At 42.4% G+C, this 18,350-nt stretch overlaps 1 protein-coding gene across 2 annotated transcripts in view; it reads left to right on the forward strand.

Moving 5' to 3' along the window:
• The first annotated feature begins 286 nt into the window (after window positions 1-286).
• HPS1 (Hermansky-Pudlak syndrome 1 protein) overlaps window positions 287-18,350 on the forward strand; it is a 58,229-nt gene continuing 40,165 nt past the window's right edge. Inside the window, exons 1-8 of one of the 2 annotated variants that reach the window (XM_050193359.3) lie at window positions 287-664; window positions 1,210-1,359; window positions 4,254-4,375; window positions 4,464-4,569; window positions 6,092-6,249; window positions 8,082-8,169; window positions 12,804-12,938; window positions 14,350-14,505. In XM_050193359.3, coding sequence (XP_050049316.1) covers window positions 536-664; window positions 1,210-1,359; window positions 4,254-4,375; window positions 4,464-4,569; window positions 6,092-6,249; window positions 8,082-8,169; window positions 12,804-12,938; window positions 14,350-14,505 — 1,044 coding nt within the window. In that variant the 5' untranslated portion in view covers window positions 287-535. Of the gene's footprint in view, window positions 665-835; window positions 884-1,209; window positions 1,360-4,253; window positions 4,376-4,463; window positions 4,570-6,091; window positions 6,250-8,081; window positions 8,170-12,803; window positions 12,939-14,349; window positions 14,506-18,350 lie in introns of those variants that run through there. The other variant, XM_055061272.2, reaches the window with a different exon arrangement.

Here is an 18,350-nt window from a genome sequence, read left to right on the forward strand (position 1 = left end):
TCTTTCACGGACATGTTTACTTTTCCACTGCTCTCGCTGAACCAAAGGGCTTCAAGGAGGCCAGTGGTGCCTAAATTGACTGCCGGGCAATCGTCTTCACAACAAAACATGTTGCAAACACGCTTTGTTTAGGTAGCGCCATCTGTCGGGCCCCTCGGTAAGTTCCATGCGCTGCCACTTTTTATTTCCCATTATTTTCGTACCACTGTGGAAGGTACAGTTTCCCTTCTCTAAAGTTGGTTCTTTATGCTATGACCATAGTGGCTCTGACGGTGGCGGCGTTTGGCGGCCGTTACGGACAACCACGGTGCGGCTTACAGCGAACGGGCCAACATGACCCAAGAACGTTTGTAACTGCAGCAAGCGAACAGCCGAGCGCCAGAGCTGGCAGCGAATGTGCTAACTGTGCTGCCAATAACGTTACCTTGCTTATAGAGTACAGCAATTTACGTGCGGTGCGGTTACATCTGAAGGACAGTCCTATTAGACCTTCTACCAAGTAATGCAGAAACGATTAGATTGCTAAAGTGTGACAATGAAGGGCTTCCTTGTTTTCGACACCTTAAACGACGTTGTTTTCAAGCAAATGGACCATGATCTTTTGAAACACATGATAGAGGTTTCTGCACGGAACGGCCTACTCACCGAGGGAGCTGCTGGGCATGTACGCGCATATAGTGAGAAAGTGCCGTGTGAATTTGCAGTCTTCTTATTCACAATCATCAGCCGTCGAGCCGCGAGGCAGCCAGTGTTAGCGGGCTCTTCAAACGGCATGCTGAAAGCTAGCAGTAACCGAATTGTTATTACAGTTTGGCGTCATTTGCAGCAACCTGCATCTTTGGCTGCAAAAATGTTCTTACGTCTGGTGTTCTTTGCCGTGAAAGTAACGTTGCTTTACGTTGGCCTGCGTCGTTTTGTTTTAACCACGAAGTCTGCTTAAAGCTTGTTTGTTTGGCTACATAATTTTTACCACAGCAGCCAGTCGCCACAATGAACTGAAATAAACTTTAAACTGCGAAAAAGAAAAGAAAGAAAAATGTCTGGCGACTATTCGCTAATAATTACATTTTTTCTATGTTACGTATGTATGTGTTCTGTTTGTGATCCGTCTTTCCCGCACTAAAGTTATACTTTAGGCTGTTACTGCCAGAGATGCCCGCTTTTATCTTCAAGAAGCTGTTCATGTCTTTCTTTTCTTTTTTTTGTCAGGTTGCTGGTTCATCAGAAGTGATTACCAATGACGTTCTTGTCCAGTTGTTCTCCCCGCTGGTGACATCCCACCGAGTCATGAAAGAACGAATGCATAATGCATACAGTAGCATATACTGTAAAGACCAAACGCTGTGTATATTCACAGAGGTGAGTGATGTTTGCTGAGGTGATGTACCTCTTTAGGACTCTTCTACATGGAGGTTATTTCTTGGTTGGGCCCCTGTACCACCCATTGGGTGCAGGTTAAAAACATCGGGTGGTCGAAATTAATCCGGAGTCCCCCACTACAGCATGCCTCATAATCATATCATGGTTTTTGGCATGTAAAACCCCTGAATTTATTTGTTTATTAAGGATCTTGGTTGGGCATCTGCACTTTCTTGCTCTTTCCGTGGAAGTACTCTTGCTCACTTCTGAAATTTGACGTGTGCTGTTATACCATTGCAATTTTGTAGGTCAGCCTGCATTCTAGATGCTTCTATTTTTCTATTGTGGGAGTTTATTATTTAGCAGGGCTTGTAGGGGGTGCCTATCACAAGCTGACCTGTCTTTTTGGTAAGGGATTAAAATGCTTGTTTCACTGTCCTGATTATGTGTTAGCATCAATGCTGTTCCCACTACTGGCTAAGGTGATAGCAGCGCTCTCACAGTTTGCCGTTATCTCTTGCCTCAACTTGGTAGGCACCAAGCTGAACATTTTTCCAGCTGAGCATCCTTTTCTGACTTATGTGTATTTACTTACAACCCAGTTTCTCGCTAATGTGCCGCTCTGCGACACACTATTTGTTTAACCAAAATGTTAATTGCCGAAGACACTGCAGTAAATATACCAAACATTGTATATTCAGGAAGATAGTATTTGTATCAACAGAGGTCGGAAATTGTGTTGAAAACAACTGATCAATTCTCAAACTAAAATTTATTGACCTTAAAATAATTACTTTTTAGCTTGTATTACCATTGCGAATTGGAGCCAATCAGTGCTCCTGGCATGTCTGCTTAGTGGGAATCGCAAGCACCACCATATTTGAAATATTTGTCCTCAGAATATTTGTCCTAAATACAGTGGTGTTCCATATAACTTTGTCTATATTGTGTAAGAGAACTTCTAGGAAAATAATGTGGAATAATGATGCATTTAATGCAAGTTTCTGTTTCAATGCAAGTTTCAGGGCAGATATGTTGAAGCTTGTGTTAGTCTCTGGATACCCAAGTGGACATTCTTTGGGCACTGGCGGGCTTTAATTCCACTATTGCAACGTGTCCCATAAGTTACCCCAAATCTTAATTTATGCATTATTATACCTTATATATGAGCACATTTTTGTATGCTTGTGTGATGTCTTAATTGAAAGCCATATACACTGTATATAAACACATGCATGCTGCAAGGCCATTCAAATCAAACTCATGCATTTCAAATTGTTGCCTGTGTTGAACAGTGGAAACACCCCTTTGAAAATCCCATACAAAATACAACGGTTGTGGCCTTGTATTTATCTCTATTTGCTGGCATTGATTGTCTGATGGCATATTATGCCCACATGAATTCCACTTTCCTTAAACGACTCCATTGTGCTGTGTTAAGGCTGCCACCAGTTGGTACGGGGTTTCAGCGACCTTCAATAGCGTTTGCTTGGAGCTTGAACCAGGTTGACCATCGGAGAGGGTCCAACAGGGAAGATGAGATGATGTAAAAATAAATATCAGAAGTTTAATACATAGTTAAGAGTGAGCGGTGCGCTCCAAGACAAAAAGTACAGAAACGTTCAACGTGCATGCTCCTGCACGCAAGGGCAGAGAAGATCTGTCACTGGTGTCTCGCTGGCCTTCTTGTACCTTACCATCCAGGCAACCTCATTTTTCTTTTGCTCCGAGGGCCTTGTCAGCACACTGGTCAACCCACACAGGGGAATACAGAGAGAAACCACACCCTGGCATAGAGATGGCGAGCGTAGGTCATGTCGGGTCAGCTCACACAGAGGAATTCGGAGAGAAACCACTCCCTGGCGTAGATATGGTGAACGGAGGACAGAGGAGAGTAGGATTTGTGCTGGTGCATAATCCCATCGCACACACCGGACGGAAAAGTTTTTTGATGTTGACGAGCACGTTTGACGTCATGTTGACGAGCATGTTGACGATTAGGCACGTTGTGTCTCAGGTGTCTGGCATCTGTTCCATTCATTGCCACACAAAGTGAACCATAACAGCTGGCATTTCTCAGAGTGACTGCGGGCGCCATTTTGTAGCGATGCCTTTTTGGGTGCTAACGTCTTTTCATGTTTGTGAGTGGTCAGAGTGATGCCGCTCTGATCACTCATGAATGCAAAAAGGCGTTAGCATCCGAAAAGGCATCATTACAAAATCATGGCCCTCATTTGCTTCTCATTGCAAGAGGCTTGATTCAGAAGCCCTTACCACTCCACAGCCAGTCTAGCAGGCCTTAAGAGGATTTTCAGTTATGGCATGTCGGATGACCAGCTGCAGCATCTTTGCTTACAAAATGGCATATTTTTCCCAGTTTGCTTCTGTTTGAATGACCCCTTTGTTGAGCTATGACCCACCAATGGATGCAATGCAAGCACTGCATGATTAGTCGAGTTGGGAGTTTTCAACACTATATATTGCTGGTGTATGTGGTGCAAGCAGTGCGTGTTGTGTGTATAAAAGGTCCTTCTAAATGAATCTGTGAGTGAACTATGATAGTGTTGGTGTGACTTGTTCTGCCACTGTACCTAGTATATCTACAATCTCTGTACCTACAATCCTGTAATCTACAATATTCAAAAATGTGCTATCGAGCTAGTTGGTCTGACATAGTGCTACTATCTAGTGCAAGAATGCAACAACCACAGAAACAAGGCAAAACAGAGTGCTGGCTGTCAATGCATGCATATTTTTCAATAAACAATAAACATGAGTTTATAGTCGGTGCTCTGTCTTGTCTATGTGGTTGTGCTGTTCTTGCGCTGAAAATAGCACAACAATAGTCACTTCGATATGTACTTAATTTTATGTGCTGCTGGTTGGTTTCGCAGTATTACGACTGGACTATCTTGGGTATCAACTCGGAGAAAGAAGACTCTGAAGCAGTGTGTCGCAAGCGGCTCAAAGTTTTTCTTGCTCTTGTGCAGAGGCTATATGGCCCAGCTGTGCAGGAGTGAGTATGGCTCTATCTCTTTTCCTACAGAAAGGACTTCTGTGAGTTTAGAAAAAGAAAAAAAGAAAAATCTGGGCTTTTCTTTCAGGTTAAAATTGCAGAGCACAAGTGGGAACAAAAGGTCACAACTTCTGGGCAGTGTGATAGAGACCTACTGCGCACTGAAGAAGCAGAACCAAGTCTTCTTGTTTGAGGTATAATTATTGTCCTTTTTATTGCATAGATTTATGCAATTCAGTTTAATCAGTTGAGTGTAATTCTGTAACTAATAGGCGGTGTCATGAATTTGAGAAGGTGATGATCGCTGGTGTGAGGATTTCTGGTGTGCACAGCAAGACCAACACTACCTCTAAATTTAAACCTTTGAAGATTTTTAAGGACTAGTTGGGTGCTAGAAAGTGGAAACGAAAAACAAAAAAAGCGGTGCTGCCCATAATCTCACCGTAGTAGCAGTTGGAGAATGAGACCACTATCATGTGGCTTCATTTTGGTGACCAAACTACTGTGAGGTATGGGCAACACATTACTCATTTCACCCACGACAACATGTGTTTTATTTATTAGATGGCTAAAGTGGCATTTGTTGCAGGAGGTCTTGTAGTGCCTCTGTAGTGATAAGTATTTCTACTTTCGTAATGTGTCTGGCTGTCTTGTGCTTTAGTGAATAGCCCTTAGGCAATCCATCTGCTGCAATAACCTGTGCTTTAACAGTTTAATGCAGAAATATCACCAAAAGAGCTTCTCATAAGACTTGATAGCATTTGTTTTGTGTAAGGCACATCAATAAAGTAATTGAAAAGTTAAGTTACATGTAAAGTGGGCATGTGTTTGATTCGGGGATATGTTAGAATTGGGGGAAAATACTGCCAAATGAATCAGTGGTGTGTTTTAGTTTTTTTTCTGCTTGTTTAATTAGACCCTGATAATTAGATCAATTTCGTTGGTCCTGTCAGGGTCAAATAAACTGAAGTCGTATGTATCGAGGCTAGACTCGGGCAACTCCGCACATGCTAGGGAGATAGGGAAATACTTTGGGTATAACATGCATAACCTTTCCCTTTAATATGGAGGGCTTCAGTGACCTCACGGCCCAGTTGATGACTGTGACGAGATAAACTAGTCTTGTCACAAAAAACGGGGGTTCTCCTGCACATTTGGCGAGATGCGAAGGGTTCGAAGCAGAGAGTGAACGCCTGTGTGCTTGCAATCTGATGTTCACACATTATTTATGTTGGCCTATGTATGTTTTACGCATGTTAATGGCAATTATAGACAATGTAATTTTTGCATGTAGCAAATTTTGATATGCATGTCCTGTTCATACCTTCTTCAGTCTTTGTACCAGTAGCACTGTTGCCATACAATGAATGTGTGTCTAACCCTTTCTTGTCCTATTAGTTGCACTGTTTCATGTCAAGTTAACTTCAGTATCTGCTTCAGTGCATGTGGTACAGTTGTCCCCCTCTGCTTTTACATGTTTTTCACCTGATTTATGCTTGCTGTCTTGTGAAATGCTCAGTGTAACTCACTTGACTGAGTCAGTACTACATTCTGTTTTCCATCGATTTTTTTTTCTTGTTGCTGGCCTGTGTCTGTGCTGCTCCCTTTGTGATCTGCTAGAAGCCGATCCTTATTAGGCTAAATTCGTAGTTAATTCAAGTAGCTTTTATTATGAATATGCTCCTGACTTCAGAACTTCTCTCTCACCTTTTTTAGGCTCTTGAGCAAGTAGCAGTCAACAGTGACATCACATCATCGTGCATGAAGTTAATGCAAGAAATGTTGGAAATATTCCAGCGCTGTGCTCATAAAGGAGAAATGCCATGTCACAGCTTCCTGCTTTTCAACTACAAACTTGTGTCATCATTCTCAAGGTAGTTTTTATGTTGCTTTTTGCTGTCCTTCTATTTGAGAAAATTGGTTGTGGTTTGGTATACGTATGTGTATGAGGGTGTCTACCAACCGGGAAAACCGGGAATTCTCAGGGATTTTGAGTAGTCGGGAAAAACTCAGGGAAAATTCAGGGAATTTGTGCCTCTATCAGGGAAAATTAGCTGTAATTTTATTGAAAGGGTCGAAAGTCGTGGTAATGCTGGCTGGAGTAACACACAGGAATCATAACGAATCGTCTTTGACGCCCTGTCGTTGGCTGGAGGAGTTTCCAGTGTACAGTCAACGACCGACTTTCCGGAATCTCGATAATTTGGACGGCTTCGTGGCACCACCACGTACCCCATAGAGTCAATGTATCGGATGTCTGAAATTTCGGATGCAAGAACTCTTCGCCGTCCGATTTTCCGGATGTTTTGCCGTGACCGGAGGTCCGAAATGGCATTAACAAAAGCCACCACCGCTGCCATTTTGATTACCTCGCCGCCTCGAACTGGCGCTCTCGCGCACAGATCCGCTGGCAGTCGTAGCCACCACTGCGGCAACGCTAGGCCTAGCTGCTTCGACGTTCGCTATTAAGCTTCTTGCCGTTCGATTCCGTGTTTCTTCATTTCTCTGCTATCAGCAATAATTTTGGCTTCGAAGCTCGGAAAGCAGGGCACATTGCATAATGCTTGTTCCCGAAAGTTAGTTTTGCCTCAATACAGTTGTGTGATGCGGTGAAGCATTAGCAAAGTATTGCGTTGAAGCTTAACAAGCGTAGGAAGTGGCGGGACACAGTATGTATTCCTTAATTTTACATGCCAGCACCCGCTCTCTCTTGTCACAGTAGGAGCACCGATATGCCTTATGTATACTGGCAGGCATTCAGCTCTTTTTCAGACGTGCCGTTGTCGATTTGAGCCCTTAACGGCAGTAAAAGACGTGTTTATTTTTTCAAACTGCCTGATGTTTCGCAAGTTTTCGCGGCCCCTAGGGGGTCCGAAAAATTGGACGTTGACTGTAAACTGACCAAGAGTATGCTTCAAATGGTCCGTGGGGCGAACGCACGGCAAAAGAAGGACGACAACAGAAAGGACCGGCGCATTGAGGAATGAACGGGGAATGAAGTATGCGACCGCTTCTTTGAAGAAGCCTGAGCTCAAAAAACAAAGTGTTGGGTGATGCCGAGATGCAGGTGTCCCTCGCCGAAACCAAAGTAAACTGTGTTTAAAGCAGTGAAACAACACTGAGGCGTCTTGCGAGGGCTGAGAGTATGTCAGGACAGTTGAGCTTGACTTACGAGCTGTTGACAGAGAATCTCAATTGTGGAAAAGTTCGGGTTTGGTACCACTGAGCTTGCTATCAGTTGATAGAAATAGCTCATATTCGAAAATATTTGCTTCTGTATGCATCCCCTTTTTATTTCTATTTGAGGATGTCCGACTGGATTTGCAATTTTTTTAGAAGACATTTTATTTGCTGTGCATTTTACTAACCCCTCCCTTCTACTCTTTTTCTCTCAGTAACATAAACACTACTCCTTTGTATTCAAATTGGATTAAGTCGGTTTTTAAAAAAAATGTTTTTCATACGTTTACTAAAGAGTGACAGCGTCGGGCGATATGGTTTCAGCCCGTCTTGACATAAAACAGTTCTGCATCACTCAGGGAATTTTGCAAAGGCACTCAGGGAAAACCTGGAAAACTCAGGGAATTTGGAAATGTCAGCTTGGTAGACACCCTGGTGTTCTAAAGTGCCTTATTGCCAATTGATTATGAATTATGAATTACCAATTACCTTCTTTGATTTTTCCTTTTGCATGATCCTATTTTAGGCGAAACTCTACACGTCTTTCACATGGGGACATGCTGCTCCTTTTCCTAATTTTACAAAGCTTGCACAATGAAAACGATGGTGCAGGGGTAAGTGGTCTGAGCAACTTTGATTAATGATAGTGGTTGCATGGCTTTTCCTTTTACACACAGGCTGTTTTTAGTGGTTGCAAGTTGCAAGCATAAAAATAGAAACATCTTGTGTAGTAATCTTTCTGATTTCATTTGTTTGACATGATGTACTGTGCACCTGCTGCACAGAGAGCGTCCGAAAAGTGAAAAACTTTGAAACACAATGCAAAACGTAGAGCGCAAAGTGCTTTCTTGCATACAAATGACGCAGGTAGTATCCACCTGGTAAAATTTTTATGTCATACAAGATGTGTCATTGCAGACTTTTACATTGGCTCAAGAAAGATTGCAAAACCATTAAATGCACTGCACTGTGCAAATGCACAATCTTTTGCTGCTATGCCTGCAATGTCTTGTTTTTGCCGATGCTGTGGAGGCATGTGCACTGTTAAGCCGAGTGATATGTCATACCAAAAACATTCGCAAGCCATATACAAAAGAGCTGCAGCTATTGAGGTGTACCTGGGGAGCTGATGTGCTAAAATTCTGTGATACACCTAAGTGTCATCTTAACGTCATCATAGCTCTGTAAGCTGACAGTCACAGCACAGCCATATTATGCGCTTCTTAGAACCTACACTAGCTAAATGGTTCAATGTGTATGGTTGAATTATTGTACTGGTAAATATGCAAATTAAAATTCAAAACTAAGTATTTGTGTGTCTCTAGTTTTCTATACTTTGTAATTCAGATGCAGAACAAAAACTTGGGCTTCATCCTTGTGTTGTTATGTAGATTCTTCATTTCTTTATGTAATTAAAACAAACAGAGCAGTCAATCACAATTCTTGCCTCATGTGCATGTTAAGCCCATTATGTATAAACTTGGGGTTAGTTGCATTGTCATCATTGTTACTTTAATGGTCAGCTCTATCACCTGACTCTGGCAAGGGAGAAATGTGTAGGTGGTGTGTAGTGCTAATTTGTAAAGCTGAACCAACAAAAAGAAAAAGGCTTTTGTATGTGGGCATGCTAGTTAGTGTCAGCCAAGCTCTGTGGCAAGCAATACTTTGCAGAAAACTGTTCTAACCAGAACTATTTACATGCCACACAACCTCACATCAGTATACTGTTACAAGCAAAAGTGTGTGTAGATCGTGGCAACAGTGAAATATGTAAATTTGTTCTTGGTGTGGCCGTGCAGCCTGGTATTAGAAGATGCACTGCATTGGTCAGACACGTATACATGCATAGTTTGATTAACTTCAGGCTGTATGTCTAGACTGCAAGTTTTACAGCGTAAGCTGTTAGGGGCTCATTCCAATAGCTGGTTCCGGATTAAGTATGCGTACGAGAAGGTCTAACGCAAGCCTCCTCTTCGAAAAAAGTAGCGGTCAGCAGCAACTGAAGTAGACAAACTGAGGACCGTGTTGCTATCCAGTCACGCCAATGTGTTGTCAGAAGGCAACCTGCGCTCGCAATCAATGCCCGGCAGTGAATCTGAAGACCCGGCGCTGTCAACTAGTCGCGATGTAGCGGTGCAGCTCCGATGCGGGAGAAGTTCCGTTTTCAAGGCGGCGGGTGATGATATGGTGCCAGCTCTTCAGGACGACGGCGAACGTTTGCCTAACTGCAATCGCATCATCCAGCAGCACCTGTGCGCGGAATCTATGCCCGGCAGTGAATCTGAAGACCTGGCACTGCCAACTAGCCGTGACATCGTAGTGCAGTTCCGACATAGGCTAAGTTGCGTTTTTGCGATGGCAAGTCGCGATGCGGCGGCAACTATTCAGAACGACGGCAAAATTTTGCCTAAGTGGAAGTGCACCATTCAGGTGCACCTGGAACCTCATTTTGTGTCCTTGGAAGTAGCCGAGAAGCAAGCATGCAGCGTCCGCGATACACTTCACGTGGTCGCGGACAGCGGAGCGCAAGTTGGGGTTCGCACAGTGGACACAGGAATAATCAGCCCCAAAAGAGGATCAGTTCACATTAATTCAAGCCGGTGCAATGAATTCACTAATAGGACCTGCACTCGGCCCAAATTGTCTTCAAAAGAGTTTGTCAGTGCAGCATGAGACAACATTGGGCCTGGCAGTAAAATTGGTGCTTTTGTGTGTGGCTTGTGGCCCTATTGATTCACATTGGTCATCAAGAAGAAGGACTGAATGAAGGGGTTTTGAGGGCAATATAAAAGCTATGTAAGCTATCAGGACCATTGGAAAAGGGCCTGCTGCCCTGAATGACTTTTGGGCTACAATGAATGTCTCACTTCGTGGGCTGCATAAAAAAATGTATCAGCAACATAAAAAAAAGCTTGTGCAGACAAGCAACGCACAAAAAAAAATAAAATATATAAAATAACAATTAAAAGAAAATTCATCGAAACTATAATGCTTTCAAATTCCTTCGGGTTCCCACACGTAGGCAGTCTTAAGTGTGTCTGCCGAAGTTTTATTATTATTATTACTATTATTATTATTATTATTTATTATTATTATTATTGTTATTAACTTCTGATGACCGGGACTTTGCAACAAAGCATTTGGTCCATTTGAGAAAGTCTTCGTTACCTTGCTGTGACCTCTATTTTCATCTCATTCACTGCCATTCAAAACGTTTTCTTTTTGTTTCTCCAGGTTCAAACCTGGAGCAGAGGAAGCTGTGCAAAACATTTTTGCAGATGCTGTACTTGCAGTAAACGATGTCTATAGCAAGATGCAGCCATCCAGCCCAAATAACATCACAGTTTATGATGGCACCTGGCTTTTACATGAGGCCACAGCTCTCACATTGGTGTAGGCTGCATTATTGAATTTTATACCGGGCTTGTGCTGGATTGCATCGTACTTTCTAACTTTTGTCTAGGGTGCTGTCAGCGACCAGCAGGAAGTGGCCCTAGCTTTGACACTTAGATTAAGCAGCATCATTGCCAGAAAAATACAGACGCTGGCTCAGGACAAATGGAGGTAGAAGCTGCACTGGTGCTTTTCTGGCACTCTTTCAGCAGCTATAGCCTTTGCTACACGACTATCATATGTGATGGCAACAGCCGAACATACCTTGCATTCTGCAAAGATGAGGTAATGGCTTTATACCCCTGAATAATGAGGACTGCATAAATCATGTGCAGAAGAGCATGGGCACTGCTCTCTGCACATTGGTGACAAGAGCAAAGAAAGGGAAGCCATTGGGTGGGAAAGGCGGACTCGCACAGGACCTACTAAACAGACTGACCAGCTACTACGGTTTAACCTTGCGCAGAAACACAGACATCAGTGACATGCAAAGGGTCGTGATGGCCACATTTTATCACGTGGCTTCTACAGATGACAAGCCTCATCATGAGCTGTGCCCACCTGGCCCTGATTGCTGGTGCAGGCATCGGTCAGCACAGGCCAAAATGGAGCCACCACCGCCTCATAAATACAAGCTGTCGAGACGAGTAGCAGAGGCATTGCTGCCTGTCTATCAACACCTGTCTGACCCTCAACTGCTGGAGCAGTGCAAGGGCAACAAGACGCAGAATGCGAAAGAAAGTCTGCATTCAGTCCATCTGGTCAATGACTGCAAAGGATCAGCACGCTTCATCGTTTGCAGTGGAGACGGCAGTACATGAAGCATTTGCACGCTACAACTTTGGGAACTTGTGTGCCTACACCGAAATGTGAAGTCTGTGGGCATCAAACCTGGTAGCCTTGCCCTTCAAAGAGCTGAGGAAAAGGACCAACAAAGAAAAAGAAACGCACACAGTGCAGAAAAAAATGATAGAGCAAGGACATAAGAAGACCCCTGCAAGCAAAGACACGGCGCATTTTTACGAACATGTAGTGACTGTGCAACTTTAGTGCCAGTTTTCTCAGAAGTGTGTTTTGAGCTGACTGTCCTGCTTGCAGAAAGTGTAGTACGACTATGGCTTGATGGAATTTCATGAAATCTGTTGCATTGTATTCCTTTATAAATTCTCTACACGTTGACATTCCTATGTTTTTGAATTACTATAATTTTTTTTACTCTTTAGCTAATTTGACATGACACTAACGACTGCATTATACAAACATGGATATAATGCTCTGTGCAAAAAAAAAATCAGGCTGATAAAAATATTCGGAGAATGTCACTGCATGAATCATTCCTATGGCTAAAATACAAGAGCAGCTGTAGGCTTCTACCATGTTTTTTGGTCACTCCAGGCTTTCTGCAAGTTTGGTACAACAATGATGCAAATAAAAATTTGTCAAAACTACTGGAGGTACCTTAATGAAACTTTATAATTAGTCATTCAGCGCACTTCCCAATAAGCATTCCAAATTGCATTGCTCTACAAAAAATAAAGAATTTCACCTCCGATACCTACCTCCCCCATTAAATGGCACCGGGATACATAAAAATGGTCGTGCAAATAAATTTTTTTAAAATGTTAAAATGTTGGCATCTAGGTTATGCCATCATTGGTTATGGTTATGGTTATGCCATCGTGGTTATGGTCATCAGAATTATTGGAGCACGTCGGAACATGTGTGCTGTTTCAATGCCCTTGTTGGCCTTTACCCACTTAACATTAAGTTGTATAATTTCCTCTGCAGTAATAGGTGCACACTAGTGATAAGAAAAAGACAAATTTCCTTGACTTATTTTTTGTGCTTTGCACAGGATCATGGACAACAGGGGAATGAGAAGACTCGTAGCCTGCTGCTCTTTTTTGCTACTGCTCTTCACTCGTCTATACCATACATTGTTCACTCTGTAGTAATCACAAGCAGCATCCTGTTGGTTGTAATAAGCGAGGTATGAGATTCCCTTTTCCTTTCTTTTTTTCATCTTAGCAAACGTGCAGCCTAAATATGTTTTTTTTTTTTAGGCTATGCCAAATTAAAAAAAAAATTGCCTGAGATGGCACAGTCCTTGAGTTGGATTATTTGAAGATGCGGACATTACTTATACGAGAAATCAGAATGCATAATCAAATAATTAACACAATTACACTAATTAAGTATTTCACTATTTATTTACAGCCCATATTGAAATTTACAAATTGTAGCTGGCGAGTCTGCAAGACATTGACTTGGAATGAATTCTGAGGATGGCACTGGTATCGAGATATGTATGTGCCATCAAACTTGCTATAAAGATGTCAAATTTCAAGAATGTCAAAATGTAAAAAAAAAAAAAGACAAATTTTTGATAATTCGTTGATTATGCATTGTGATTCTTCATGCACATCCACCTCTTCGTATAATCCATGTGTTCAAGGACTAGGCGATTAAAAAAATTCTGTATAGTGCAAGAAAAAACACCGGTACATTTATTTGTACTGTGGAGCAAACTAGCGAGCTGGCCAATTGATTTGTCATATTGAGCAGTGCTTTGTTCTGTAAGGTCTGCAAGTAAGTGCATTGGTTGTGAATAACCTTCAGGAACTGTAATTGCCAGTTTGAGTCTTCAGTAAAATTCAGATATTTACATAGTATGCCCGTCTTGCTTTAGTATTCTTTAGGATTCTTGGGGTAGTGCACATGTGTCAGATTAGCAATGTTTATGTTTCTTTGACACTTTGTGGCGTCACATTGCCTGAAGTGGCTGTGTATTAAAGCCAGTGAGATTTTGTTACAGTAAATTAATTCAACAGAGTTTGCCTCCTTACTCCAACACAGGTTATCTTATGTGTAGAGGAGTGATCCTTAGCATAGTTACGTCAACACCTTGCACTGAAAAGTATGTAGCAAAGTTGCAACATGCTTTCACTGCTCAGAGGCACACTGCTTAAATGTGCCCGAGCACGACATAGCAACGCCTAATAGTATTTGAGACACTTTGTCTGATTTCACAGTGCCAAAAACAAAACAAAAGATGAGTGCTTGTTTCTGTTCCTTTTCCTTGTTGTTTTTTGTGCTTGTTACGCTTTGAAGTCTAATAAGATGGACCACAAGCTATTCCAAGCCCTGCTGCCATATTTGAGGACCCCTTTCCTTTTTGGTTATCTTGTGGTGATTGGCTTAAAAGTGAAAAAGTCACACTATTTATAGAAAGCAGGATTAGCTTGCGGCCTTTGTCTTTAAATGTTGTCATCTTGAAAACTGTTGTTATTTAGAACAGCAGGTTTTTGTGTACTTTGTTTACAAGGAAATTTAGGGCTTACATTACTGTACTAACTAATGATGAAATAATGGCATGTCTTCTTTGTGTTCCTTGTCGACAGGTAAACAGCAAAGTGTTGGTGGCAGATAGCCTCTTCAGCCTGCTCAAGCAACTACACTCAATTCAGGAGAAGCCAGAAGATGGTCGTTGTCGTATGACGGTTGATGTTTTGGAGAGTGCAATCACACGTCTTTCTGACACTTGCCGAAGAGCCGAGGTTCGTAGTTTTTTATTTTCTGCCTATCACTTGAAAATTGCCCTTGCACACAATTCAGTGGAGATCCTTTAAAGGGCCCCTCACCAGGCCTCTCAGCAAATTTTAGTTATACGCTGGAAGTTGTTACATGTCCTCTAGGGAGCGTTCTGCCGCAAACATTTTTCAAAACGGCTCATCAATAGCCGAGATACATGTATTTCAGTGCCACAAACCCATGATTTCAGCAGGAAGGCTCCACTGCCAAGCAAGACGCTCTCTCCACTCGCCCCGTCTAGCCTCCGCAAGCGAAATTCCTTCCCTACGTTCTCCCATACCGGACCTCGAGGATCACGTGACGTTCATGTCACAGGCCCTGCCTTCCTTTTTTTTTCTCCTTGCTTTTGTTTCGGCGCTACACACTCCCTTCTTTATTCCATGCACTCCCGCTGACGATGTCGCGTGCGAGCTGTTGTCTTGTTCCCGCAGTGCATGATTTTGCGCACTGTGCACAGGGACACATGACTAGCGGTATATGTAATTTAGTGCTACACGAATGCTGAGGCAGAACAAGCAGATCACAGAGCTGGATCACATGCTGGAACACGGTAGAAAATGGCATAGTGTCGCTACTTGTGCACGTGACCGCACGACCGTGGGGAACAAACAGACGAAGCAGAAGTACATCTCTCTTGCTTTGGTGCAAAGTAAAAGAAAAAACACGCAGACATTCTGTTTGCGTGTTTTATTATTTCTCTAACTTCAATTTGTCAAATTCAAGCAACAGATCACACAGATAACAGATGTCTTGAATAATTCTTGAAGTCACGTGTCACGACGAGCGACGTCACACTGCAGACCCGAGTACGTAGGCGCAGGGACATCGGTGCGTCACCGTCCAGCTTGGAGTGCAGTCGCCGTGAGGGAAAGGGAAAACGGCGTTCGGTTTGAAATTCCAGATCTTTCCGTGGCGTGTAGCAATGTAATACTTTGCAGGCACGATCATTATCACAATGTATGCTCTGCGCTTGTCAGCTCAAAATGGCCAGACCTGGTGAGGGGCCCTTTAAGAGCAGAGACCCTGCTCTTTGGAGGCAGAAATTGGCCTAGATATCTTTTTGTGTACCACTGCTCCATATTGGAGTAAAGCATTTCTTCTTGCTTGGTTGGATCCCTGTATTTGTATCCTCAATTGATTTAGCCTTTATCATAATCACCATCAACACGTGAAATATTTTTCATTTTTTAAAATTTTTTTTCAGAACAGCATTTTCTGGTTGTGTCACAATTTTGGAGTGACGATATCCCTGGTTCTACTTACCCTAGTGCAATAATTTTTTTATCAGAAAGGTAGACAAATGGAGATGGCAGTAGGCATATGGCAGAGACAAATATTGTGACAGATATTTCTAAAAAGTAATCCAGTTAACTCTCACTTGAGTGAACTTCCAGGGACCCAAGGAAATAGTTCACTTAACTGAAAGTTCACTAAACCGAATGTTCACTATAACATGGAACAGCATAGGGCAACAGCAGGTATCGAGTCAAAAGTGGGTAATGCAATTTATGGAGTTATGTACATCAGCATATACGAAGTGCGTAACAGTTGTGTTGCTGTCTATCTCATTTTGAAAAGAAAAAAAAAATCTAATTTTTGTTTGTGCTGGTGCTCTTAAAGTGCAAGAAGTAACAAAGCTGTCCAGGGAATCTGTCTATGTGCATTTCCTCTGGCACAGCTTGTTGCTGAGACACGAAGTCTCGCAATTTTCTAAGGCATCCTACAGCCTCGGCTAGAATTACAGGATTTGACTCTGCCTCTGATATTGCATCTTCCTTGCCGCACTCTTTTTCGGGACGAACACTGGAAACAATTTTCAGATCTGGTAGTTCAGCACAGGTAACGAACTCACTGTCACACTGCACATAGCCGCCGCTGGAGGGGCAATTTAGGGACAGCAGGCATCGGCTACGCCAGCGCTGCAGAGCACAAAACTGATTGAAAAAATGAGCCCAGGTCCACTGATCAAGTTCATTCAACAGAAGTATTCACTATTCAGAAATTCGTTTCACTGAAAGATTTTTGCATAGAATGCATAGGAAAACCACCGGGGATTTTCTAAATGTTTGTTATTCTGAAATATTCGTTAAACTGACATTCGTACAACTGAGAGTTTACTGTAATTTGTCCTGGATGTTACTATTGGACCATACCTTAAAACTTTGACATGCTGTAAGTTTGGTTCAAATCACTCTAGAGCATTCATTCTTGTAGGAGTGCATACTCTGATTGCACAAGATCATTCTTATATGTCTATATTTATTACACCCTGTATGGTTTTTTAGACAGCCCACCTCCAAGCAAGCTTTTTTTAATTTCGAAGAATATATTTACTATGCAAGAAAACTGAATGTATACCTTAAGTTAGCACATGGAACATAATTGGAACATTACAAAATTATATAATTGCAACAACACATGGGACATGTGCACATAGCACATAAACACTGCATGTTTCAGCAAAATTTACCCAGAAATATGCTTTCAGAATGCCAACATCATGCAAGTGCTAATTTTGGTCCTGGTATAAGTATGCCACTAAAAATTTAGCCATGCACTGGGTAGGGGAAGTTTTTATGCAAGTTTCACTTTCTGAAAATTGTGTGGGCAGATGTTCGGACTCTTCATAACTTCAGTGGGTATCATCAATGCAGCATCGGGCCAGTCCAACTTTCACTTTGCTGAGACTGACCCACTAAATATTGTTGAGTAATTATACCTCTTGCTGCCATCACTTGCTAAGTAAACAGGCCTACTTGAATCTTTGTCATAGGGTCACATAGTTCTACTTATTTTGGAGTGTTTGTAGTCCTCTGAGACATTGTGAGTTGGTCAAGAATTGATATCTTCAGCAGGAGACAGCACGTTTGCAATGGCATCAGCGCCTTGATTGATAGGTACACATAAATTGATAGGCTTGTTATATCTTGTCCCCTTTGCCTGCATTCTGTGTGCTTGAATCATAAACCTGGCCTTAATAGGTTTGCCTGGCCCTACCTCAACTGCAAGTACAGAAAAGAAATGCTGCAGCTGGTGCAGATGTGCTGTCTCCACACTGTTTCAGCATTTGGCAAGAATTGCACTAGCTCCTTCTGCCTTTACTTCCTTTTGCCTTTACTGTTATTTGCCCATTGAGAATAAATGGAAGGTCAGATTTTAGTGGGTGACCTCTCTTCCCTGCCATTGTACTTATTATCATCTAGAAATATTATTATGACTAGAAAGTCGTGTGCTACAGCTGCTCACTTTAGTGTAACTTCTCGCTGTCAGTAGTGGCACAGAAGCACAGATGGGTGTCCGTCCGTCAGCCTGGGTTTATAGTATTAAAAGCGTGTCTTTTATTGTGGTGCAGGTAAGCCTGTCTCTATTTTTAATGTGAAGCATTCTTTGGCTCCTACGAGGCACTTAGCAGTAGGCTCCTGGCTCTCATCGTTTCGAGCCTCTTCAATAAAAAAAGAATTCAAGTGTCTGATGGTGGAATCAAACCTTCGTCTCCCAGCGCATACTCTGGTCTAACCTATGCTCTAACCATGAGACCGCAATCACATGCTTACTTTTCTCATGCCATTGCCAACTAACTCTGAGATTATTGGCTACAGATGGGTGTCCGTCCGTCAGCCTGGGTTTAAAGTATTAAAAGCGTGTCTTTTATTGTGGTGCAGGTAAGCCTGTCTCTATTTTTAATGTGAAGCATTCTTTGGCTCCTACGAGGCACTAAGCAGTAGGCTCCTGGCTCTCATCGTTCCGGCCTCTTCAATAAAAAAAGAATTCAAGTGTCTGATGGTGGAATCAAACCTTCGTCTCCCAGCGG

This window comes from Dermacentor andersoni, chromosome 1 (assembly GCF_023375885.2).
Source record: "Dermacentor andersoni chromosome 1, qqDerAnde1_hic_scaffold, whole genome shotgun sequence".
In the NCBI taxonomy this organism is placed as follows: domain Eukaryota; kingdom Metazoa; phylum Arthropoda; class Arachnida; order Ixodida; family Ixodidae; genus Dermacentor; species Dermacentor andersoni.